This window comes from Marmota monax, unplaced genomic scaffold, assembly GCF_021218885.2.
Source record: "Marmota monax isolate L192 unplaced genomic scaffold, Marmota_monax_Labrador192_F-V1.1 WCK01_AAM20220418_F8-fsc00025, whole genome shotgun sequence".
Lineage (NCBI taxonomy): Eukaryota > Metazoa > Chordata > Mammalia > Rodentia > Sciuridae > Marmota > Marmota monax.
The window spans coordinates 2,650,793-2,675,988 of record NW_026691950.1 but is presented as its reverse complement, the minus strand read 5'-3'; the positions used below and the strand labels follow the sequence as shown (position 1 = coordinate 2,675,988).

The 25,196-nt window shown below is 42.7% G+C and overlaps 1 protein-coding gene across 17 annotated transcripts in view; it reads left to right on the top strand.

The window, feature by feature from the left end:
• The window catches only part of Apbb2 (amyloid beta precursor protein binding family B member 2), a 397,355-nt gene that overhangs the window by 330,044 nt on the left and 42,115 nt on the right, over positions 1-25,196 (top strand). For all 17 annotated transcript variants that reach the window (XM_058581877.1, XM_058581886.1, XM_058582107.1 and 14 more), the window contains 2 exons: positions 1,812-1,958; positions 4,360-4,487. In XM_058581877.1, the coding sequence (XP_058437860.1) occupies positions 1,812-1,958; positions 4,360-4,487 (275 nt within the window). The remainder of the gene's footprint in view (positions 1-1,811; positions 1,959-4,359; positions 4,488-25,196) is intronic.

Here is a 25,196-nt window from a genome sequence, read left to right as displayed (position 1 = left end):
TGAGCATTAATTTGTTAGTTTTTTGTCCAACCTAGAATGCTTTTACAATAAAAAAGGGGGGGATACTCTTAGTTTTGTCAAAATAATGAGCATAAATCAGAACTATCTATCATGGGGGAACTGTGAGATGGTCACCTTGATTACAGATATTCTGCCCCTTTCATTTTTCACCTCAGATGAATCCAGATAAGATTTATATGGCACTGTATTTATTTGCTCATTCATTTAACAAGTGATCATTGAGTGTTTTCTTTGTGCTAAGTTCTCTGTATTGTTTTCTCTTCACAAAAACCTTGTGAAGGATCTATTACTATAAGTATTCCCATTTTTACAAATACAAAAACAAAAAACTGGTACTTTAGTGAGTGAGCTGGCCAAGTTCTCAGTATCTATAAAGCAAAGCTGAGACAACTCCAGGCTGTCTCTGTTCTTGAGCCACATGTGCCCATTGACTGTTTTTGAGCCTCTTTGTGCCATTGATATTTGTCTTTGGCCTTTTGGTGGACTTCTTCTGCAGAGAAAGTGTGACTAGCCGCTTGGGAAAGAGGTGCCCCGTCTGGTTAAGGTGGCTGGGATGGAGAAGGCTGAACTGGACGCAGTGTTGTCAGGTTTCTTCATTTTGTTTTGAAGTTCATTTTGGAAACTTTCCAAGCTGCTCTTCAAGAGCCAGTCTATTGGCTCCCAAGGAAGCATGTGGCTGCTTCATTGCCCCTTCTGTCCTGGGAAGGTGCTCTTCAACTGACACGCAGCTCAGAGGGATCTTGGGATTCAGGCAGGGATGAGGGACCACAGCTTAGACCATCCAGCAGATCAACAACCTTGGTGACCCAAAGCACAGCAGATACCACAGCCACATCGCCCTCAAATATCCTGTGAATTTTCATTGGGATGTTCGCTTGTTAAAATAAGCATATGAAGTCTGGGCTAGGCCTGTAGCTCAGTGGTAAAGAGCTTGCTTAGCATGTGTAAGGTACTGGGTCCAATCCTCATCACCACATAAAAATAAATAATTAAAATGAAGGTATTTTGTCCATGTACAACTAAACATTTTTTAAAAAATAAAAAAAAATAAGCACATAATACCTTTTAACTTAAAGGGAAAAAAATGCATACTAGAACTTTAAGAAGGAAGACAGGGATGTGATCTCAAAATAAAATACCACTGGAAGAGTGTACAGGATTTGTGCCTAATTGTACAGGATTGCAAGTGTGTATAGGATTTGTGCCGTCTCACAACAGCATGTGCCCTTCAAGCATTTCTGGGTTTGGTGCTAATAATAAATGCTGTCAGACCTCAGGTGACTTATTACCACAAAAGTACATTTTTCCTCATTTTCCTTTCTGAGCATTAAACATTGTGCTTCTTATTAGAAATGAGTATTTAATTCATTCTCTCTTCTTTTCCTATGTGCTTAACAATAACAGATCTCACGGGGTTTAACAGCATTTCTTACTGGTAAACAAACAAAAAAAATCTGTCTTAAATAGATCATGGAGCTTGGAAATTTTTGTACCCATTAGCCCTATAATTGTATTTTTAATAATCTGTTCTAAGGAAAAATATCTGAACACACTATGCAAGTTAGGCAAGATCATCCCTACATTTCCCTACATTTTAAAATAGTAAAAAACAGCCACAGTTTAATTTTATCACAATAAAGGATTTGCTAAGTGAACTAGATGATTGAATATAATGAGGTAATTAAAAGTCATTAAGCACACCTTGTAGTAGCCCAAGGATTTTAGGATAAATTGATACAGATTGAGCAGGACGAGTGAATCATTTCCTGCCTTCCGATTTTGTCTTCCAGTGTTTCGCTGTGCGCTCTCTGGGATGGGTAGAGATGGCAGAGGAGGACCTCGCCCCTGGAAAAAGCAGCGTTGCTGTCAACAACTGCATCAGGCAGCTCTCTTACTGCAAAAATGACATCCGAGATACAGTTGGCATTTGGGGAGAGGTAAGCAGCACGTGAAGCCCAGGGATCTGTGAGGTATGGTACCGAGTGGCTCTGAGGTGTTTGTCAGGGTTGTTTCCCCATGAAGGTGCATGCAGTTGGCATGGTATACCCATGTGGCTTACTGTTAGCACTACTATGTCCCAGTAAGACTAGGACCCTGGGAGAGAGCATTTCTCAGTGGCTAAATGACAGAATCCCCCTGGAATCATCAAATCCTCAAAGATCCATGGGTGAACTTTGGGGGCCCAGAAACCTTCTAGATTTTGCATATGAAATGAGTGTGCTAGTCTATTAAGAACAGTTTTCTGGAGAAAAGACCCAGAGCTTTCTCAAAATATCTAAGGGGGGATGTGACCCCCCACCTATAGGTGCAAGAAGGTTGATGCCCCCACTGTGAAATTAGACTGCATGTCCTTTGATAGCACCGTCTTCTTTATTTACAGTATGAAGATCCACATTTTGCCTGAGTTGTGGAATTGTGACCTGTGTATTCTTTCTCACTTTGAACAAAGTCATTCCATTTCAAAATGTTAGTTGAGAAAATTTCAGAAAGGAAAGGAATAAGTAAAAACACCAAATTTGTATAAAAATCATATGAAAACAGGAAAAAGCCTCATTCCTGCCGTGGTTCTGAGAGCTGCAGAACCAGCATTGCAGAAGTACCCTAGGATAGCCTTGCTGCATGACTGTACCCTGCTCAGTCCACGTCCAGGGAACACTGGTGGCCAGTTTGCTTTCAGGCTGGGCCGTCTGCAGCTCCACTCACACTTCCTCCTAGCAGGAGGAAGGTGGCTTCCCAAGGCTTCCTTTGGTGGAGTCTGTCTGCCTTTATATGGGCCTGCACTGTTTTGCCAGACAGAATTTTAGATCCCCGGCAGGAGGAGGAGAAGAGAAAGAATTTTCTTCTATCCAGGAAAACCCTGTATACATTTTCAGTGCTTAACTTTCACATCTTCTCATTGTTTTTTTCTTCTACTCACCATCCAAATAACCAGGCCTAAGTGGTCCACCTTGCTCTCCTCTCTCTCCTTCAGTCAAAATATGGTCCCTCCAAAAGAACAGTCCTTAGGTAGGATGTAGAAGGAAGGTTGTTGTGATTTACACCGACATGGAGTGACTAACATGGAGGTACCCTGGGTCTGAGACGGGATGAACCTGTTCCAGGCTCTGTAGCATTTCTTCAGCCTCATCAGTCTCCCCAATTGTATTTTCTGATTTCATCTGTAAATGGGGTCACTGCTCTTTGAGGAAGAATTTAGATCATTCTGACTCTCAGCTGTAGAAACACTGGCCATAGCTTAACTGACTGGCAGAGGCATTGATACACACCTTCCTGCCATCCTGGACATCAGCGCAGAATGCACTTTGAAAACTTTTGATAGGAATCAAAAACATCATTGTCAAAAATGTTGTCAAAGAGCAGTTGACCCATCTCACTCTGGGATTTGAAGACCCACTAAGAAGCCTCCCTGCCTGCCCAGAGAGGCCTCCCTAGTTCCAGTGCTGCAGAATCTGGGCATCCTTCAGAGAGATGATCTTTAGCTGCACACCAGATGGTTGATGGTTCCTAACCTTACGCCTGAGGGCCGGAAATTGAGTAGTCTAGTGTTCCTGTCCTATAAGAGCCAAGGTGTGGGGAGATGACACCAAAGCTTACTGACCTGAGTGACTATGGTAAGAAACCTAGGTGCTCCCTCAATCTCGGCGTGTACCTGTCTCAGGTTCTGCATCACCTCCAGCAGGTGGCTGTATGCCTTAGTTTCCTCAAGTGCTAGTTGGAGATAGTAAGCCAGCCTTCACGGGGCAATTTAGAGAGTTCATGATCCAGTGCATCTCAAGCACCCAGCACAGTATCCTAGACGCAGGCAATGGGCGTATAGACATGAAGTCATTGTCAGCACTGAGAAGTGTCACAGACCGTGCCTGCTGCTTGCCAGCACATCACATAGACATGTCATAGTGTAAAAGTGGAAGACAGACAGAGGTGGTTTTGGATCATGGAGGGTCTTCAAGTGGATGGATGCCTGTGAGGGTGTGGCCAGAAAAATGGAGAGAGAGGGGTTATTAGAGGGGCATAGAGTTCAAAAAAGAAGATTCTCCAGGACATCACATTAACCCATGTTCTTAAAGATTCACAAGTGAAATAATTAAAAATAAAAGCCAACTGGAAATCAAGCTGGGGACTCATGTCACAGGACTTGGGGAAGGAGAGAGAAATTGGGGATGTAAGGGGGATTGGGAAAGACTAATGAATAGTTTAGTCGGGGAAAACTGTTTCCCTCTTCAGAAAACAAATTCTAGACCCAAGGGCTTCTTTTGAAAGTGGCCCTTGATCACCAGGAACATGATGGGAGAGCAGAGCCCCCATAAAGATGACAGGCATTTTCTCATTGAATCCCAGGGCAAAGACATGTACCTGATACTGGAGAACGACATGCTCAGCCTGGTCGACCCCATGGACCGCACAGTGCTGCACTCACAGCCCATCGTGAGCATCCGTGTGTGGGGCGTGGGCCGCGACAATGGCCGGTGAGTCCCTGCGCTGGCACATCCCTGTCCCCTTTCCAGTTGTTTTAGCTTAACCCTGAAGTAAGGTCTCGAAACACTTCACCAAATATGAAACTTGACTGTAAACTCTGTTTATAAATGTGACAAATGACATCGCATCTCTATTTCCCTGCCCCATAAACCCTCCAAGCCTCTTCCCTTCCTGGTTTCTGTACTTCAGCCTTTTATCAGCTCTGGCTCCTGCCTTCAAGTTCTGCATGTTGCTCCCCAAAACAACCACCACCACCACCACCACCACCCTCCTCCTCCTCCTCCTCAGTTCCCAACTCAGCCTGTGATCTGAATCCCTTAATTTTCCTCTTCTCTATATTGTTCTCTAGTCACCTCCATTCCATTCACTTGAGTCTTCATTTCAAAGCACTCCTACTGGCTTCTCCTTCATGGAATGCTTGCTTGAAGCAAACAAATCTTTGATCATTGAATCATGATTGTTAGGAATGGCTTGGGCTTGGGGTGGGCTAAACTTCTTTAACACTTGAACTGTCTAGTCTTATCAAAATTGCATTGCATGGGTCCTTTATGTGAAACTATGCTGGAAGTGAGCTATTTACACGTAGTGCTTCTTAGCTGTGCCGTGAATTTTATGTTCTCCAAGATGACTAGAAACAAGGGCATTCTGATTTTAGTGGAATTAGACACATCATACTTGGAGACCACGTTAAGTAATTGGGCTACATTAAATACCCTTAATTCTTAAATAATTCAATGGTTGCCAGTTTCCAAACTAATGGAGGATCTCCTCATGTCCAGGACAAGCATGGATGATTAGGTATTGTTGAAATCGCTGCTTTGTTGAAAATGTTTGACAGCATTGCAAAAGAGGGTGGGAATCCCAGATGACAGAGATGGCTCTCCTGGGCTGATGGTTTCGTTCCTGAGCATTCTGGCTTTTTATCAGGTCATCTGGTTCTCTAAGGGGGCAGGTCTGCCAAGTCTTATCACTTACTTTCTCTATGAATGCTGGGCATTAGCGAGTTTGATGATCCTCTGATCCAGTTCCAAGTCCTCAACCAGAAAGGAAGTATTATGACTAAATATTCATCAGTTAAAGAATGAGCATTTATGCTGGAACCAGATGTGAGGAATGGCCTACCAAGGAGAGGACTGAAGTCGCTCTCCGACTGCTGATTGGGTCAGCCTTCCCGGGAGGCTCAGTGCATCTTGGAGCTTTTTGTCAGTGTGAGTGCTGACATCTGGGGCAGGTGCTTCAGCATGGATGCACCTGCCCTTCACTTCCTTGGCAGAAATGTAGCACTGGAGTTGGTGCCTTGACATCAGTTGATTCATTTTACAAAGAAACTATCTGGTGGCATTTGGTCATCATCAAAAACGGTTAGCCTTGGTAGAAGGCTCTGGATGGAAAATGCTTGAACCTTTCCTGGTTCCTACCCTGCCCCCACTCCAATTTTGTTCTTAAGGTAGAGATCATTATATAAACAACCAGGTGTGGCTGTGTGTTTGGGTTTTTTTGTTTGGTTTTTGTCTTCGTCTTGTTATGCTGGGGCTTGAACCAAGGCCTCCAGCGTGCCAGGCAAGTGCTCTGCCACTGAGCTACACCCACAGCCTGCATGTCGATTCTCAAGGTTACATTATGTGTGGATTTTATTGATGTCGTTTCCAGCCCATCCCAAACTCTTTAAAATGAGTCCAGATTCTCCACACCTAATGGGAGGGGGGGTGATTCAAATTCAAGTTGACCAAATTTTTCAAGCTCTCTGAGCCTCATTTTCTCTCATCTGAGAGATGAGGATCCTAACAGGGACCACAACACATGTTTGTGTGTGCCAGTGTGTGTATGTGATAATTGGCACTGTGATAGAGACACAGCAAATGCTTAATGAATGTTTGCTCTTGATTTTTTAAAGCAACATACACTTAGCAGATGCGGCTAATTACATGACTTCTTTCTGAGACACCGGGAGCAGAGGAGAAATCAGACACTGTGGAGGCTTCAAGGACAGTGGATGATTTGAGATAGAGGGTGAGAGGCTTTGCAGACACTGATGAGTGCAGTTGTCCTACAATAAGGGAAGAGCCACTTGCCCCAAAGAAATTGGAGAAAATTAGGCAACATTGTCTCGGTTTCATTTTTCAAATGTGGGCCAGATCACTCCTGGTTTTAGCCCCTCCTCCTTAGGGTTAGCAGATGAGCATGCTTTAGTAGTACACTTGGGGCTCTCCATAGGTTGTCAGAACCCCAGCAAGCTCCTGTGGTTGTGGGGACCCTTGGGCAGGATTGCTTATGAAGCAGTAAATAAAAAAAGCATGTTTGCCAGTGAAAGCTTCTGTTTCTCCCCATGGATTCCGAGTTTTCATCATTCCCTAGAAGAAGGGCCTTTGTATGCCTGGTGCTTCTTCTTCTTTTTTTTTTTTAACTTTCCTTTGCTTTTGAATCTTTTTTTTTTTAACAGCAATTTACAAGAGCAAATTCAATTTGTAATGCTGCAAAGGAAAGGGGCTTTCACTTTGCATGAATAAAACATAAAAGTGTTTCATTTTGCTTGAGAAAACGAGCCCATTTCGAATTCTCTTTTGTAACTTTCTTCGCTGAGAAAATGGAATCTCTTAGGGGATTTCTTGATGTGGTTAAAATGAATAAGAAAAGTCTGTATCCCAGACTCAAGAAGGGCACAAAAACCTTCCTCAAAATCCAGCCTACTTCATGGAGCCATGTAATTTCAGAATTTCTGAAAATATTTTGGTTTAGCATCTTTTTCTTAAAAAAAAAAAAAAATCTTTTTACTTGTAGATCGTCACAGTACCTTTATTTATTTTAATGTGGTGCTGAGGATCGAACCCAGGGCCTCACACGTGCGAGGCGAGTGCTCTACCACTGAGCCATAACCCCAGCCCCTAGCATTTTTTTTCTTAAGACTTTCAACAGGTTTTGATGTGCTTTGAAAAAATTCCTCATGAAGAAGTTTACTCAGGATAAGGAGGAGATCCGATGGGGGTGTAGCCCTACTGTGCCCCCAGATCAAGTTGGAGAAACCTTTTATTACAAACACACGGTGCAGGGAGTTGTGGTCACGGCTGACGCTGGTCCCTGGGGGTTTGGGTCTGGCTGAAGTCTGTCCTTTCCTGGAGTCTTGCCTGTTTCCATTATGGGGGTTCTTGGAGCCCGCAGCTTTATTGCCTGGTGAAACGGGGTTGCCTCCTCTCACCTGGGCCACGCCATACGTTAGTTCCTTTTGATCGCAATGAGACAAGGGTCAGGGCTCCTACAGATGGGGGCTGTATAAGGGCTTTTGTAGCCTTGTATTTCCAGAAGCAACTGATGGATGCCCTCTGCTATGGGAGAAAGGACTTCCTCCTTTTAACAGCTGGCCCTTTGCCTTGGCCACTGGGGCAGATGACCAGAGTGCCATCTCTCACCTTGTCTCTATGGGCCTGCCAGGCCACCATCCCAAGTGTGGGCAGGAGGACATCACCTCCCTCTTTCAAGGGCCCATCCTGACTTCCAGCCTCAGCTCTCTTACTCAGACCTTGGAGAGCAGCTTTCTCCTTATTCCTTTTTAGAAGTATTGAAAGCAAACAGGTGTAATCTCTGAGCCTAGGGGACTTTGAACAGATTCCCCTTTCCCTTGAGGCAGAACGGGCACCAAGATCCATGTATCCCTTGACCAATAGGTAATAGAGTGTGGGTGGGTGGGATTGTTACTGGGATTTTCCCATGGGGCTTCCCTATCAGGGTACCATGAGGATTAACCAGATCAGATTTTGATAGATTTTCCTTGAAGAAAAAAAATCAAAAAGGTCTCTAGGGTCACATGGGAGACTGGGTTAAACTCTGTATGGCAGGCCCTTGTACTCTGGGACCTCCCTCTCAGAGGCTTTCTTGTGCACACTTTCAAGCCGCTGTCCTGACTTGACTAGAATCCTTTCTGTGTTAGTCAGTTGTGTGTTACTATAACAAACTATCTGAGATGATTAACTTAAAAAGAAGAAGTTAATTTTGGCTAACAGTTTTGGAGGTTTTGTTGCCATTGCTTTTGAACCTATGACAAGTTAGTACATCTTGGCAGGAGCACCTTTTGATGCCTGGGAAACAAAAGAGAGAATGAAGAGGGGTCATGGTTCCAATATCCCCTTCAAGGGCAGTCCCCCATGTGACTAGAAGACTTCCCACTGGGTTCCACTGCCTCCCAGGAGTACTGTGGGCTGGAGACACAGCCTTTAAGACATGGATCTTTGAGTGAGTAGAGGCGCTATGTGAAAAGGCAATCTATGAAACATACTTTGAAAAATGCCGCTCTAGTAAGTCAACTCATTAATTTAAATTAGTGGCAAAACTAAATTGCTATTTTTGTTTATTAAGAAAAATTTGATTTGTTTTAATAAATAACTATTATAAGTGGAGACCCCATTGGGCCCACTATAATGAAGATAAAATTCCTTCATAATTAACAGCAGCCATCAGCAACCATCGTGCAGAAGTGCTTTTTAATAAGTACTTTCCTGTTTGAATGTTTACCCTGTGGTATTGTTTGTGTGTTTAGTTTGTAGAGCAAAACTCCTTTTCCTAGAAGGTATTTCATACATCTCTCTTCTGGTTTTGATGAACAAGTTTTAATTAGATCTTTCTGTATAATAGATTATTCATAAATTTCCAAATGGATTAGCTTTTTTGGAGGCTGGGGGGAGGTATGGGGGATTGAACTCAGGGGCACTGGACCACTGAGCCATATCCCCAGGCCTGTTTTGTATTTTATTTAGAGACAGAGTCTCACTGAGTTGCTTAGTGCCTCACTGATGCTGAGGCTGGTTTTGACCTTGCAATCCTCATGCCTCAGCCTCCTGGGCCACTGAGATTACAGGCACCTCGCCCGATCCATGAGTTAGCTTTGACTTGATAGTTTTATCTGATTATGATCTTAGGAACTTTTATATTTAAAATGTAGTTAGTCTCCATTGTCTTGAATTCTCTTCTCCTAGGACATGCCCAATGGGTTTAATAAAAGATTTAACTCAAGGTATTATAAAAGGCTTTGCCACACATAGTTTCATGTTCTTATCTTCTTGCATGGTGTTTTGCTATTTTGTTTTTACTTTTGACTTACTTAATTACTTACATTTTTACCTGGCGTTTTTTTGAGGGCACGGCTTGCAAGTAATGATGGGGTTATTTAGTTCGAATATATAAAACTTCAATTGATAGGCTTTTATCTTTAAAAGGCAGTTTGTTAATCAATGTTGTTCAGTCTCTTATTTTTAGATTAGAAAACTGGGACAGAAGAGTGTGATTTACCTGATATGATCCTTCTAGTCTGTGGCAGACCAAAGACTAGACTGCAGGTATTTTCACCTGTCCCAATAGGAAACTTATTAATCCCAACAAGAGGTGATGGATGTTCTCCATAAACTGAGCTCAGCAGGGTGGGAGGTGCAGATCTGATGTGTACTGAATGCCATGCTAGAGTGGGTAGCAAGAGACAGGGCAGGGATATGGCATGGAGCCTGCCCTGAAGGATCTGGCTTCTTCACTGAGGACATGAGGCCACATGCATGAATTGAAAGTGGAGATTGACATACTGTTCCTGAGGCCTAGTTTTGTATGGCCCACATGCAAGGAATGGGTTTTATATTTTTAAAGGGTTATTCTTAAAAAAGAAAAGGTATTGTTACCCAGACAGGGGAGACCCAGTGTGGCCCAGATTGTACAGAAAGAACATTAGAGTAACCATACATGTGATGTCTTTTTGGACTCTCTTTCCTTTTCTAGCTGTGTTAGTTCCACCAGCAGCTCTCAGGCTTGCCCGTAAGTCTTGCTCAGCCCTGTGACTGTTCCTTGGAGCTAAACCTTTGTGTAGTAAACAGGGTCCAGGCCAGGCAGCTGCCCTCTGCTCAGAAGTCCACAGGTCAAACACTAGAGCTCAGTTCTCAGGTAGTAGTCTACAGTGAGCTGTACCATCCAGCTGAGCCGCTCAGTGCCACTCAGGGTCCCAGGCCCCTTCCAAGTGGATGCTCTGTCACCCCTCAAATGTCATCCAGTCTGACCAGACCACATTACTTATCTCCAAGTTGAAGACAACCTGGAATTTGCATACCTCACTCAGGGTCACATTGGGTTTACATCCCATTGGCCAGACTCAGCTGCAAGGGACTCTGGGAAATGGAGTCCTTAACTGGGCAGACAGTAGCCAGGTTGGAAGTACTAGCAAAGAAGAAGAGGTGAAATGACTGGTGTTCTGACTTAGGCTGAAATGAATCACCTCACGGCCTATTGCTCCCGGTGCCAGTTTTACTAAGCTTCTCTCTCATCCCCGAACCTACCCTTCCCTGTCTCCTTTGTGAAATACCGGAGCTGAGACTCTACAAAAACATGTTTCTGTCCCCCTAGTTAGCTACCTGTTAGACTCTGGTGACTATTCAGCACTAGAAGGAGACTGTCAGGCTGGAAGACAAAGAGGTGACTTGGGACTTCCTTTGCCTCCTGTCTCTATGAGCGTCATCCTAGAAATGCGTTTTTGTCCCAGTGCATCTATTCTGAATCCATTTTGCATTTTTTCCAGCACTTCACAGAAGTGCAGAATCAGTTTTTTCACATCCTTCCTTCAAGACACAGACATAAGCAACAGGCATATTCTCTTTAAAGGTGTGAGTCTCCGGTCCTTGTAGTCCCTCCTTTCAGGCTAGAGACAGAAGTAGCAATCCAACAGCGCCTCCTCCTCGAGGACCAGGGGTTTTTCTCCACGGAGCTCCCCCTCTGAGCTTCTAAGTTTAATAATTCCAGCCTCCTTCCTTTGTACCCTCAACCCTGCAGGTCATACCCTGCTCCTGCAATTGCTGCCCCCATGATAAGCTCTCCATGTTTCCTTTTTTGCCTTTTGAGTTACGAGTTATAATTCTTTATTATTTTTTTTTTTAGTTGTAGTTGGACGTAATACCTTTATTTATTTACTTTTATGTGGTGCTGAAGATCAAACCCAGGGCCTCACTCGTGTTAGGCGAGCGCTCTACCGCCGAGCCACAACCCCAGCCCCAAGATATAATTCTTTCTGTGATGTTCTCTCTGTTCATATAACTGGTGTGGTTTCTACCTCCTGGCTGGTCCAGCCCAGTCCCTCCCTTGTTGACTTTTATGATTGAATTAGCAAACTACAGGAGGCAGCCACTTGCATAATGCAGAGGACATGCTGCCATGTGGAAGAAGTGTTCGTCAGCTTTCCATCACTGTGACAAAGTACCTCAGATGATCAACTTAAAAGAGAAGAAAGGTTTATTTGGGCTCACAGTTTCAAAGGTTTTAGCACATGGTTGGCCCTGTCGCTTTTGGTCTCTGGTGGCACAGTATGTCATGGTGGGAGCACTTGGCCACGAAGTTCTGTTCACATCATGGTGTCCAGGAAGCCAAGAAAGAGATGAGAGGAGGTCAGAGTCCCATATCCCTTAAATTGGATCTGCCCAGTAACCTAACTTCCATCCACTAGGCCCTACCTCTTAAAGGTCCCACCACCTCCCAGGAACATTACAGGGCAGGCTGGTGACCAAGAAGCTACATATGGGGCTTTGGGAACCTTTCAGATCCAAAGTGTAGCAGAGGGGATTCAGGAAAGCTTTTTCAAGGAGCAAGTAAGCTGTTCTTTTGTTTAGCTTTACACACCGCTGGTGACAGAGCAGCATTCTACCAAGGAGATTTCCTTCCTAAATTGGTAGACATTGTCAGTGATAAAGGGCATTTCTAGTTGAGATGACAGCAATTTAGAAATAATGGGCCTCTTGTTTTTTTGAGCTGATCTGAAAATTCTCTCTAGTTTTGCTTGGCCATTGTTACTTTTCCTATGTGTAATCTGGTGGGGTCTCTGTATAGAAGATGAGTTTCCTAATGACATCTAGTAGCAGATTCTCTGAGCCAGACAGTAATGAAAGATTGATGGAAGTCCAAGGTCTGCTGATAAAAGTTTAATCTAGGGTGTGTGCTGTCTTGCCTCGGGGAGCAAAGTCTTCAGGGAGAGAGCAATAATTCTCTCCCCACGCTGCACTATTATCTTGACCTCTAGAGCTAATTTCTTTTTAATACAGCCCCATGATAAGCAGAGCCATCAGGATTTACTTGACTGTTCTGCTGACTTACACCATAGTTATATTTTATCTCTTTAAAAGTGGCTTCCTTGCTCCTATTAATCACACCAGGATGTTTGCTGTACTTCGAGCATAGAATAACCTTTAAGGAAAGACATTGTAAATGATCAGCCAAGAAAAGTTCCCCTCCAAGGCACATGGGAGGGCATTTTCAAACAAGTCCATCATGGTGGATATTGTCACTCTTGGTGAATTTGTGAAGAAGGTAGTCTCTTCTGAGAAGCACACCATCCATTTTGGTAATTGGCTCCGCTCATCATCCATAGTTTTTCAACCACATGTTTCAGCGCCAACCATGGGAGCACAGGGGCTTGAGGCTGCTGTGTCTCAATGGAGCAGACAATTCTGAGGATCCCTGAAGAAATTCCATCTTGCACTTCCTGAGCCCTGAGCCAGGAGAAGAATGGAAGCAGTGGGAGGGAGGTGGATCGTGCTTGGCTCTAGTGATTCTCTTTACCATCATCTTCTTGGACTACTTGGAGCATCCCAAGAAAAGAAGGAAGAGCATTCGTAGTGGGGAAAGAGCCAAATCAAATGCAAATGAGTGCTTAGGAGCAGAGAAAGTTGGAACCATTATAACTAGAGCTGCACTCAGCTACCGGCACATCCCAGGTGCTCCATGATCAGGTGCTTGAAGACTTGCTACAGCCTCACCTTTTTGGCAAATGAATGAGCATATACATATTGTCACCTGGAACCTTTTTAACTCAAATGCACAATGAAATTTTCTAACTTCCCTGTGAGTCCGGTGACTAAGAACCTAATGTAGCACAGTTGTCACTAGAGAAGAAAAAATTGAAAGAAAACATGGAGTTGATCTCAAGGATCTTACCAAGTACAATTCTGTCAAGTTCTGGAATCTAGAGAAGGTATACTGGAGGGGAAGTCCCATCATGGTTCTTTCCTTGCACTGAGGATAGTGATCACTTCCTCAGTGTTCCAGTCTCCTCATCTGAGTAAGGGGTCATCACTGGAGCAGTGGAAATATGAAGGTGCTTTCAGAGAAGTACCACACATTGCTCCCAGTGGTACTACCTTTATTAAGAGTGATTTCCTTTGAAACATTGTCTAACATATTATGCAATATATTAGGGTCAACAGTCATGGAAGGTTAGCCTCATTCTATCCTTGACATTGCCTAAAAGTCATGACTTACTCGTTCTCTATGACTTGTGGGCATGGAGTTGGAGATCCTTCCTGGAGCTCTCTAGAGCTATTTGGTGCTGTCACTTCAGAAGCGAATGTTATTCAGAGTCCACCAAGATGGCTTGGCATTTCTGATTTCTCTTATTAAGCCAAACTGGGTGTTCAGGCATCAGAGCTGTGAATTAAAGCCCCGGGATGAATAGTGTTTGGAGGGGTTCTTTTTTAATAGAAAAAAGTGAGAATTTATGAAAATTATCCTGTAATGAGTTTCTAGCTAGTCACTTGGGTACCAGGGCTTCCTGCTGCCACCATCATGCTGCATAAGTCAGTGGGAGGCTGTGCCTCCTCTTGCTGGGGCTCATGTTCCTATTCTGCTCATTGACTTCTTTCCTTGGACAGGAGGACAAGAGCATCATGTTGCCGGCACTTTGTCGTAGCAGCTCACAACTTTTGAGCATAAGCTGCTTCCATGTTTCTTGGTTATTTCTCCAAATAGGTATTCCGTTCTTCCTGGCTAGTCCCCAGAGAATACCCTGGGGGAGTGCTCCTTAGAAACCGAAAGAAGAAAAAGGGGAAGGACAGTGACTGTGTATAGAAAGCCAGCCGGGCATGGATACTGTGCTCTTTGCAGGCAGAGCCTTGTGCTTCTGGTTGCATGTTTACCCCTAGTCACCGACCCTGTCTTGCTCTCCAACATGCAGGAATAACCAAAGGTCAGTAAATAAGTTGTGGTATGTCCATTCAGCAGGTAGCAACTTAGTGGTAAGAAGAAATCTGTTCTCCATACACAACCCGCTGGATCCCAAAGACCCTCCTCTTCCCCATAGAGAGCACATCCTGTCTGTTTTCACTTATACAAAATTCTAGAAAATGCAAAGTAAGCTAATCTATAGTGTAGGGATTATAAGGTAGAAAAAGGAATCTTCAGGAGTTATAGTCACAGGTATATACATACACCAAAACTTATCAGAATATAGATTTTAAACATATTATCAGTTAGGCTGTTTAAAATACAATTAAAAATATGTGTTCAGTCCTTGACAGATGTTTTCTTTACCTCATGAATGACGGAATCAGCAGGATACCAATGCCCTTTCAAAGGAGTACGGAAAAGGCTGAGGATCTCTCAGGTCACTAAGCCACCAGGAGGCACTTGTACTTTTGAGAATCACAAAGACTCTTAAGCAGGACGAATTCACACACACAGGCCTCCCTGGGCGTATCCCAATAAATGGTGGAAACCAGAAGCTTAACAGAAATCCCAAAGCCAGAGCAAAAGAGAAGGCACTAAAGTAAACAGCTAGGTTACATTTTTTAAAACTGGCTAATGTTCTACTGGCAACAAAATCCTCACCTTTGGGGGAATTGTTGTTTTGACAGAAAATTGCAGAGATTACTTGCAGTTTATTAAACTTATTAATGTTCTACATGTTAACAGCAAACTTGACAGATTCTGAGACCTCACCATTAGCAAAAAAGTTAGATAACCAGATCCATTTCCCAAGAGCCAGGCTGGTCAGTTCAGTAGTCATGAGTCATAGGTGATGCCTGAGCACTTGAAATGTGGCCTGTCTGAATCGAGCTATACAAGGAAATATAAAATAAAATACAAAACTATGCATTTGGAAACAGGAGTATTTTTTAAAAATATTTATTTATTTTAGTTATATACACTGACTTTATTTTTTTAAAATTTTTATTATTGGTTGTTCAAAACATTACATAGTTCTTGACATATCATATTTCATACATTTGATTCAAGTGGGTTATGAACTCCCATTTTTACCCCATATACAGATTGCAGAATCACATTGGTTACACATCCACGATTTTACATACTGCCATACTAGTGACTGTTGTATTCTGCTGCCTTTCCTATCCTCTACTATCTCCCCTCCCCTCCCCTCCCCTCCCCTCCCCTCCCCTCCCCTCCCCTCCCCTCCCCTCTCTCTACCCCATCTACTGTACTTCATTTCTCTCCCTTGTTTTTTTCCCCTTTCCCCTCACATCCTCTTTTATGTAATTTTGTATAATAATGAGAGTCTCCTTCCATTTCCATGCAATTTCCCTTCTCTCTCCCTTTCCCTCCCACCTCTCATCCCTGTTTAATGTTAATCTTCTTCTCATGCTCTTCCTCCCTGCTCTGTTCTTAACACTGACTTTATTTTTATTTATTTATTTTTATGTGGTGCTGAGAATCGAACCCAGGGCCTTGCACACACCAGGCGAGTGCTCTACCACTGAGCCACAACCCCAGCCCCAGAAACAGGAGTATTTTGAGGTGATTCTTCTTTGCTGTGAAATCCCTGAATCCAAAGACCCTGTCTTTAAAAAGAATGTAAAATATCTCATAACAATATTATATTACATTTTGAAAACCTTTTGGACAGATTCAATTAAAATATTAGAATTAATTTCACTTGCTCCTTTTTCTTCTTGTTTAATGTGACTACTAGGAAATTTTAAATTATCTATGCGTCTGGCATTACATTTTCTATTAGTTGGCACTGGACTGGCAAATAATCCTTGGGAGAATCAGTGAAATAGTGCTCCAATATAAAAGGCACACAGTCCTCCTTTTACTTTATATCCAAACATTGGCCAACTTTTTTAACCCTTTATATCTGTCCTTAATCGTTACCACCATCTGTCTTTCTACATTCTCAACAACCTGCCACACTGCAGCCCAGGTAACTGCTCAGACAGGTGAAGCCATGTGGTTCCTGCTGCCTGCAGACCCAGGTCTGACCAGTCGGTCTCACCCCTGGTAGGCCAGACCCTCAGCAGTCAGGCCAGGCAGAGTGCTCTTATCCAGCTGCCCTGTGGTGCCCTATGGTGCCCTGTTCTGCCTGCACTCTTCTTAAAGCCTCCTCTCTGAAGCCTTTGTTTCCTCGAATTGAAATGGCCAATTCCTCCTCTGGAAACTTCCACACCTGCCCCTCCCAGGGAAGCCTACTTGGCTGGCTGTTTGTGTGTGACTCTTCTCATGTGCAGACAGATTTTACAAGGACGGTTATTAGATTTTTTTTAACTGTTCTTTATAATCATTTATTTTTGTATCATTAGCTTTTAAAACGTTTTGTTGTATTTGGTAAGAAATATCGTTAATGACGTGACCTGATCTTCAATCTTTCTCTCTCGCTCTCGCTCTCTCTCTCTCTCTCTCTCTCTCTCTCTCGCTCTCGCTCTCTCAGTCACTCACTTACCATTTGTAAGTAGCAAAAATTTCACACAGCAGTACCTACCTTTGCAGTGTGCTCTGTCTTTGATTCTTTTTTTTCCTGGCTCTTCTATTTAACTTTTTAAGTGCTGTTGGTCACCACGGATTTTTTATAGTTGGAAGAACACTGATTGTGGTCAACTTTCGCCAAAAGGTTTGAACTCAGCATTCTACTTTTTAATACTGGTGTTTAAAGAAAAAAAGGATTCCATGTTCAAATAATTTTAGGTACCACTATGCATAGATCCTGCCCTCAGAGGGAGTACCTCATCCACATGGCAGCTCCAAGCTGTCCCCACATGCTACTCAGCAAGCATGAAACACATTTTCTTTGCTTTATACCAGTGAACCTTGAGAGGATCTGCATTTCTGGAAACCACCAAGTTAGAAAACACTGGAGAACACTGTTCTTGGGATTCTAGATGATAGCTCTATATCAGCTTATGCTGTAGCAAAGCTATATTTTGAGAATTTTGCTTGCTTAACACTGTGCCCTTCCTGCCTTCACTGAACCATGTTGTGGTCTTATAAACACAGCTTTCGTGCAGTTGGTGCCGTTGTGATGACTCTGCCAATAAAATTTCTACTTTTTTGGCAAAATATCATTGAAGATGCCCTTTTATATTGTTAAATTGCCCTTGTATAGAAAACCGACCTGCAACTTTCTTTTGGATTTTAATATTTAGAAGACATTTTCTCTTAAAGAATTTGCATACAGGAATTTGGTTAGTAGTAAAAAAGTTGTGTGGCTTGTCATTTTTTCTTTTTGTTAGGAAATTTCAAGTTAATTTTTCAATTACATTAATTATTTTAGATGGAGCCATGTGACATGACCGTTTTATGGATTAGAAATAGTTGTATGTGGGGGCTGTGATTGTGGCTCAGTGGTAGAGCACTTGCCTAGCATGTGTGAGGCACTGGATTCGATCCTCAGCACCACATAAGAATAAATAAAATAAAGGTATTGTATTATCTAAAACTAAAAAGAAAAATTAAAAAAAGAGAAATAGTAGTATGTGGTTCCAACTAATGTTTAGCCCAGCTGATTTTTAGAATTACTTCCACTTCTTTCTATTTGTTTTTAATTTTATGTTTTTAATTTAAGAACCTGATAGAATGTGTGCCTTTTGTTGTTTTGCAACAACATTAAGCCATTTAATGGTTTTTGGAAAGCAAATGGGATATAAATTTTAATAAACAGAGAGTTCCTGTTGTAATACTCCATTAACCAACAGGGTGTTTCAAATCCAGGTTTCCTCTGACTATTCTATTGTTCAGTGCTTGGGAAAAGCTATGCATTTGGAAACAGGAGTGTTTTGAGGTGATTTTTCTTTGCTGTGAAATCCCTGAGTGGTTAAAGGAACAGCAAAGTTAAAAATGTGTCTCTACAGCCAATTAATATTTATCAACCAAACCAAATGACATTTTTGGCTTTCTATATGAATTAGAGAAAGATAGTGTCACAGAAACCACCTCTACCCTAAAGGTACTTGCTTGCCAAACTAGTTTTCTCCACCACCAGGAATCCCATTACAAAGATAAGCAGCGATTACTGAAAGCATTATAGCTAACGGATAGTGTGAAATTTCTTAATATATTTCCCCTACAAATTCAGGGGCCTGGAGTAATCGTCTGTGCCCTTTTCTTGCCTAAAGGAAATGTTCTGATTTATCTCTCCCTAGCTTCTAGCTTAAGAGTTGCTTTGTCTTTTTTATTGACATAAGAGAAGCTGTAGAAGATATTTATTAAGAAAGATAAAGCCTAATACTATTCATTAAATTCAGAAAGTCAAAGGTTGAAAGTAAAAGAGAAGATTTTGTTAAAAAAATAAAAGATAAGCCAGTCCCAGTGACCCAGGAGGCTGAGGCAGAAGGATCATAAGTTCAAGGCCAGTCTCAGCAACTTAGCAAGACCCTGTCTCAAAAAAGCAAAACAAAACAAAAAAAAGGACCAGGGATGTAGCTTAGTGGTAGAGCACCCCAGGGTTCAATCCCCAGTACCACGATAAATAAATGAACAGGTAAACATGTGTCTATACTGTGCAAATTAGGGTGCTTCTTTAAAAGCAAGAAAGAGAAGACGGTATGTGTCTTAAGTCCTCAAAACTTGGATTACCTTTAATCATATCTTTGCTAATCAATTCTTGGGCCTTGGAATCCCGTCTATTAGAGATTACACCTGATCTGAGCAGGTAGAAAATGGAAGTGGCTGACATTATCCTGAAGGGGCACTATATATATTTTTTTAACTTTAAATTGTAATGTAAGCATGTTTGTTCCTGCGTATTGATAAGTGATGTGTAGAGTTGGCTTTCTTCATGCTCCAGGCCATATCCTCCTCATCTAACTTGAGGTGTCAAGCTGTGGAATCCCCCCTTCTTCCTCTATTATGATCCCATCTACCTCTCTGAAGGTTTATTAGATATCTAGTTAGTAAGTTCCTAACATGTGGTAGCCACTATGCTTGGCACCAGAAGTCTAGGCATAAATAAGGACTTCACAATCCCTGCCCTCACAGGATGTACTAACTGAAATAGGTGAGTAATTACGTGGGTCCTTGAGTCCCTTGAAGCATTTTGTCACATAACTATCAAGCTCTATACAAGTGTTAATATGGCATCACTGTTCTTGTGGTTAAGTCTTCTTCTAATAGCCTATTGCTCTTTGTATCAGTCGGCACAGGCTAGCTTGTGCTGCAGTAACAATAAAAAAAACTCAGCAACTTAAACAACTCCCCTCTGCTAAATATCCATCGTAGGCTCACCGGAGGCACTACTTCTTATGGTAGTTGTCCTCATTCTGTATCCAAAGCAAATGATACAGTCACTACCCAGAGTATTGCCAACTATACTTAAAATTCCCACCTAGGAATGATGCATATCACTTATACTCACATTTCATTGGCCAAAGTAAGACATCTGATCAAACCTGACTTTAAGGATGAGGAAGTCTATTATTCCCCTGGGAGTATTCACAACAACCGTGACCTGAGAGCTCTTGCACCTGTACAGTCATGTAGATCTTGATGGCACTTGAACTTTTCAACCTTGTATGGTCACTTAACAGGTGTGCACGTCTCTCTGGTTAGACTGTAATTTCCTTGATGGTCAGCACCGTGTCTTGTATTTCCTCACATGTGACTAAACACGATCCTATCCTTACATTAGATGCTTTAAAATACTTGGGAAGAGAGAGTGAAAGGAGAATGATCAGAACCGTACCTGCTATGACATGCTTTTTAGTTTACTAAGGGTCTGTGCACATCTTCTTCAGTCCTTTTAGGGACTTAGCACATAGTATTAGATGAGAAAACCAAGATCAGAACTTTTACATTACTTGCTCAGAATTGAACAAAAAGCAGTTGAGCTGTGTCTGAAACCTCGAGCTCTGACTACTGGACCAGCTTGGCCTACTCGTTTTAGTTGCTAATGTGGATGCCCAGTTTTGTTGCACTGAGGATCACCCAGGAGAAAGGAAAAGAAAACTTCAAAAAAGGAGTCCGGAGTCTCTGGCTATGGCTCCTGGTATTTGGGGCCTGGAAAAACTGAGATATACCAGTAACAACTTCCAGCTGCTATTCAGCAGGCCAGTATGGTCATTTCCTGTAGCTACTGTAACAAATTACCACAAACTTACCAGCTTGAAACAACAGGAATTTATGCACTCATACTCTGGTGGCCAGAAGTTCAACCTTCCTCTCGCTGGGCTGTGTCCAGGATTCAACAGGGCTGCTCTGCCTCTGGAGGCTCCAGGGAAGAGTGCACTCCTGGTCCCTCCCAGCTCTGCGGGCTCCAGCCTTCTCAGGCTAATCTTCACATCCCCTTCTGCTCTTGCAGCATCTAATCTCTCTGTGTCTCTCTTAGACACTTATGGCTGGATTTAGGGCCTACTTGGATAATCCAAGATAATGTCCCCACATAAGAAGCCTTAACCTAATCACCTCTACCAAGACCCTTTTTTTCCTTTAAAATTATTTTTGCAGGTTCCAGGGGCTCGAAGCTAATCTTTGGGCAGGGGGATCATGGTTCATCAGTTAGGATGATAGGGACCCCTTTTGCTCCCCCAGCTCATTTCTTGCCTCCTCCACTCCTCATCCTCTGCACCTACCTCGCTGTCCCTCTGGGTGGTACAGATTATATGGTATTTGGAGCCAGATCCAACCGTGGTGGATTCTGAGATCTACTTCTCTCTGGCCTTGTGATTCTGGGCAGTTCGTGCCTCCTGCACCTCAGTGCCCTCTAGGTAGAGGTGACAGTGTTAGAACTTATGGCTGTGCTGTGAGATAAGAAGCAGGAGGGACCTGGCACAGACAGAGCTGGAGGCCCCGTTCAGAATGACGAAGAACACCCTGTACGTTCCTTTGTGAGTAAACAGCCTAAATACACAGTCTGCACATTAAATCTTTAAAGCACTTGTACTGCCTGACAACAGACACACAGTGCCTGCAACAACAATATGGCCTTTTGTTTGCCGCACCACTGGATTGTTAAGATTTCAATTCCAGCTCTTCCACTATTTACACGTTCCTGGGCAGGTTACTTAACCCTCTTTGTACCTCTGCTCATCAAATAATAACATTGCCACACTCCTAGCAGCAGTGGGCGATTCTTGTCAAGAGTTGAGGACATCGTCTGGCATATACATGATTGTACGGTACGCTGGTCCTTTGGCCCCCAGGCCTACTCTTGTCCTCATGGCTGGCCTCTGATCTCTTCAGGCTTTGTTTGCAAGCTCTGCCTGGGTTCAGCCAGTAGGAACATTAGAGAAACCAGGAGCCAGGCCCTGCTCTGGATGATGTCGCCCACAGGAGCTGGGTCTCCTCCCAGGGTCACCCATCTCTGCACAGCTTCTCCGGGTAGCCCTGGCCCCTGGGCTCAGGTTCTGCCAGCTCTTCTTTCCTTTGGCCCCTTCAGTGGGAATGGGAAGAGCTTCCTGATGTTGCTAATGTCTGAGGGCCCCACTGTCCCCTGTTTGCTTTCCACACCCAAGTCACCAGTTCCATCAAGTTCCTCTGCTTCTGCTATTGAGAGTAGTTTTTGTTCTCTTGGTTGTGTCCTGACCGACATGCACACATTACTGTCATTATTGTTGTTGCTGTCTTTGTCTCATATTCATCAGGGGAATCTGAGGCTCAGGAGGTGAAGTGAATCAGCCAGAATTCCACAGCTATTGGGGGACAGATCCCAGCATCAAGGCCTTTTCACTAAATCTCTCCTACCAGCCTTTGTCTGGGTAGGAATCTTCAACTCCATCTGATTTGAATTTATAATTTAATTGTCTGAAGACCTTCTTCCTTTTGGGACCCCTCACATTTCAGAAGGTCGGCCTGGACCTTGGCTCAGGAGAAAGCCATCCCAACTGCCAGTGTATGTTTTTGGAGTCAGGTATTATTTAAGTCAAGATCAACCTCTGACTCATGGGACTCTACCACCACGGAGGTTGAGGGTGTTAAAGATTGCTATGGTTTGGATCTGAAATGTCCCTCAAAGGTCCATGTGTTAAAGACTGAAGAGAGATTTGCTGAGACAAGGCATGGATGCTTTCAGTCTTGCTCTTTCAAGGAGATGCCAAGGGGAGCAGTGGAAGGTGTTTATGTCATTCATGCCCTTGAAGGGGATTATGGGACCCTGGCCCCTTCCTCCCTATCTCTTGCCTCCTGACCATTAGGTAAGCAGTTTTGATCTGCCACACATTCCTGCCCAGATGCTATCTTACCGAAGCTCAAAGCAATGGAATTGACTGATCATGGACTAGAACCTCTACAAGTGTGACCCAAAATAAACCCTTTCTCCTTACATGTAAGTTAACTATCTCAGGCATTTTGTTATAGAAGTGACAGAAACCTGACTAATACAAAGATCATTGATTACAAAGAACTGGAAACCATTGTAACACTCTTAAGTTGGAGAGACAATTTGATTGTCTTTTGGAACCCAGAGGCAGAGGGCAGCCCAGCCTTGAGAGTAGACCAGGGGCTGATATGGTGTCAAGATGCACTTCTGCCTCCTACCTTTCTTCTTGGCCTCATTCTTTTCTCAAATTCATAGTTCATATAACAGAAAATGTACATCTCGTTTCCAGGCAGCATGAGAGTACAATCTCTCATCAAATTCCTGAGAGAAAGCCACTGTAACCCAGCATGGGCCAGGTGCCCGCCCTGGTCTAGTCAACCTATGAGGTCCACTGTTGTCACACAGGTTAGGATGGGTGGTCTTTCTCAGAAAAGGGCTTCAGCATGGACAAGACAAGAAGTGTTCATTATAGAGATGATTTCAGGCAGCCTGACTAATAATCCTAGAGCTGTCAGCTGCCTACCCTTTGCTAGTCACTGTGCTAGTTATATTTGCTTTTGTTATTGTTTGTTCTGTTTTTAATTTCAGCCTTCACAACAATCCTAGGAGGCCAGTTTCATTATCTGCATTTTATAGACGAGAAAAGGCCAAAGGGGAAATGACACACTGTGCCACATAAGGCCACACAGGCCCATGAAAATGTTACAGATCTTTGCTTCTAGTGGGAATTAAAATATGTCAACTCAGAGTTGGTTAATACTGGTTAGGAATCATGATTAGTGGCTAACTGCAGCTTTGTTAATAGAAAACAGTGTGGGGACAAGTCAAGGTAACTTATATGTATAAGAAGTAAATGTTAAAATTAGAAGTCGTCGGTAGCTAAAATAATCAAATAACTCCTGGGTGGCTAAAAGGACCAATTTGGTCCAACCACTACCCTTTAAGAATAAGAAATTTTGCTTGAGGTTAGTAATTCAGCTCCCTTGTGGGAAGTTTCTTCAACTTCTAAGATGATTCAGAGTTTGGAATCACTGATTTAGCCTTCTGAATATATCAAGAGTCTTTAAATATACATTTCCATTTGATTAATAAGTCATGAGTTCTTTTAATTTATCATCAGTGCAGTCAGAAGTCATTAAAGTAGACTTTGTCCTGTGAGCATTTACTTCTGTCCTTTGGGTGAATTCTGACACGTTGTATGTGTCATATTTTTCTAAAATGTTAAAATTGAAATTTGCTCGCTGAAAAATTGGCCATTGGATTGTTGTGTTCCTAAAAAGAAATTATAAAGGTTGCCTCAGTGATGCAGTTTCCACTTTAAAAAAAAAAAAATGTTCCATAGGAATGGAGAAGGTGCAATCTTGGTCTGCTAGACCAGTGATGCTCAACCAGGCACACACCAGACTCAGCTGAGGTCTTTATAAAACGCAGCCGACTATGCCCCGCCCTCCCGGTTTCTGATCCTATGGGTCTGGGCTGGGGCTTCAAAACCTGCATTTCCAACAAGTTCCCAACAGAGGCTAATTCTCTCTGTGGTCTGCAATTTGAAAGCCACTGTTCTAGGCTTTACTGAGATGAGACATGGATGCTTACAGTCTTGCACCTTTGAGAGGAGGTGAATGGGCTGGCAGATTTAAATAACCAGTCTGTTCAGCCACGGATGTCACTCTTTGCTAGGATCTCAATTCAGAATATGTGAGTTTCCTTTATTTGAGGCCAAAAGATAATACACAAAGGAGGATTTACCATTACAATAATGAAATTTAAAATGTAGAGCCCCTTTTAAGGCTCTTGGGAGGAGACCTAGAAATAAGTTTGCATGGTTTTTATAAAACTTGCAAAAAGTGGGGCTGGGATTATGGCTCAATGGTAGAATGCTTGCCTAGCACATGTGAGGCACTGGGTTCCAGCCTCAGCACCACATAAAAATAAATAAATAAATATAAAGGTATTATGTCCATCTACAATGAAAAATATTTTTTTTAAAAAATTTACAAAAGGAAAATGTTTTGATGTTTTTTTTTAAAGAGAGTTCTAGGACTTGTCCAAGCTTTACTTCCTACAAAACCTAGAATAGCCCCCCTATCAATTATAAATATAATTAATTAATTAATATATACGAAGGAATATAGGTATTAACAAAGAAGTTTTTGTAGGTTAAACAATCAGGAATAATGGCAAATGGGTACATCAACTCAGAAGATATAAGCCTCATATGTGAACTTTGTGTGAATCTTTGAATGAACTCAATTCAGCATTTAGGCAGATAAAAATTCAAGTTGATCTTAGCTTGCCTGCTAAATGGTCAGCTTCGTGCGTGTGTGTGTGTGTGTGTGTGTGTGTGTCTGTCTGTCCAGGTGTCTGTATCCTCACTTTATTTTTGACAAGAGCAGATAATTTGGAGAATGAGAAAGATTCAAATTCTGTTCAT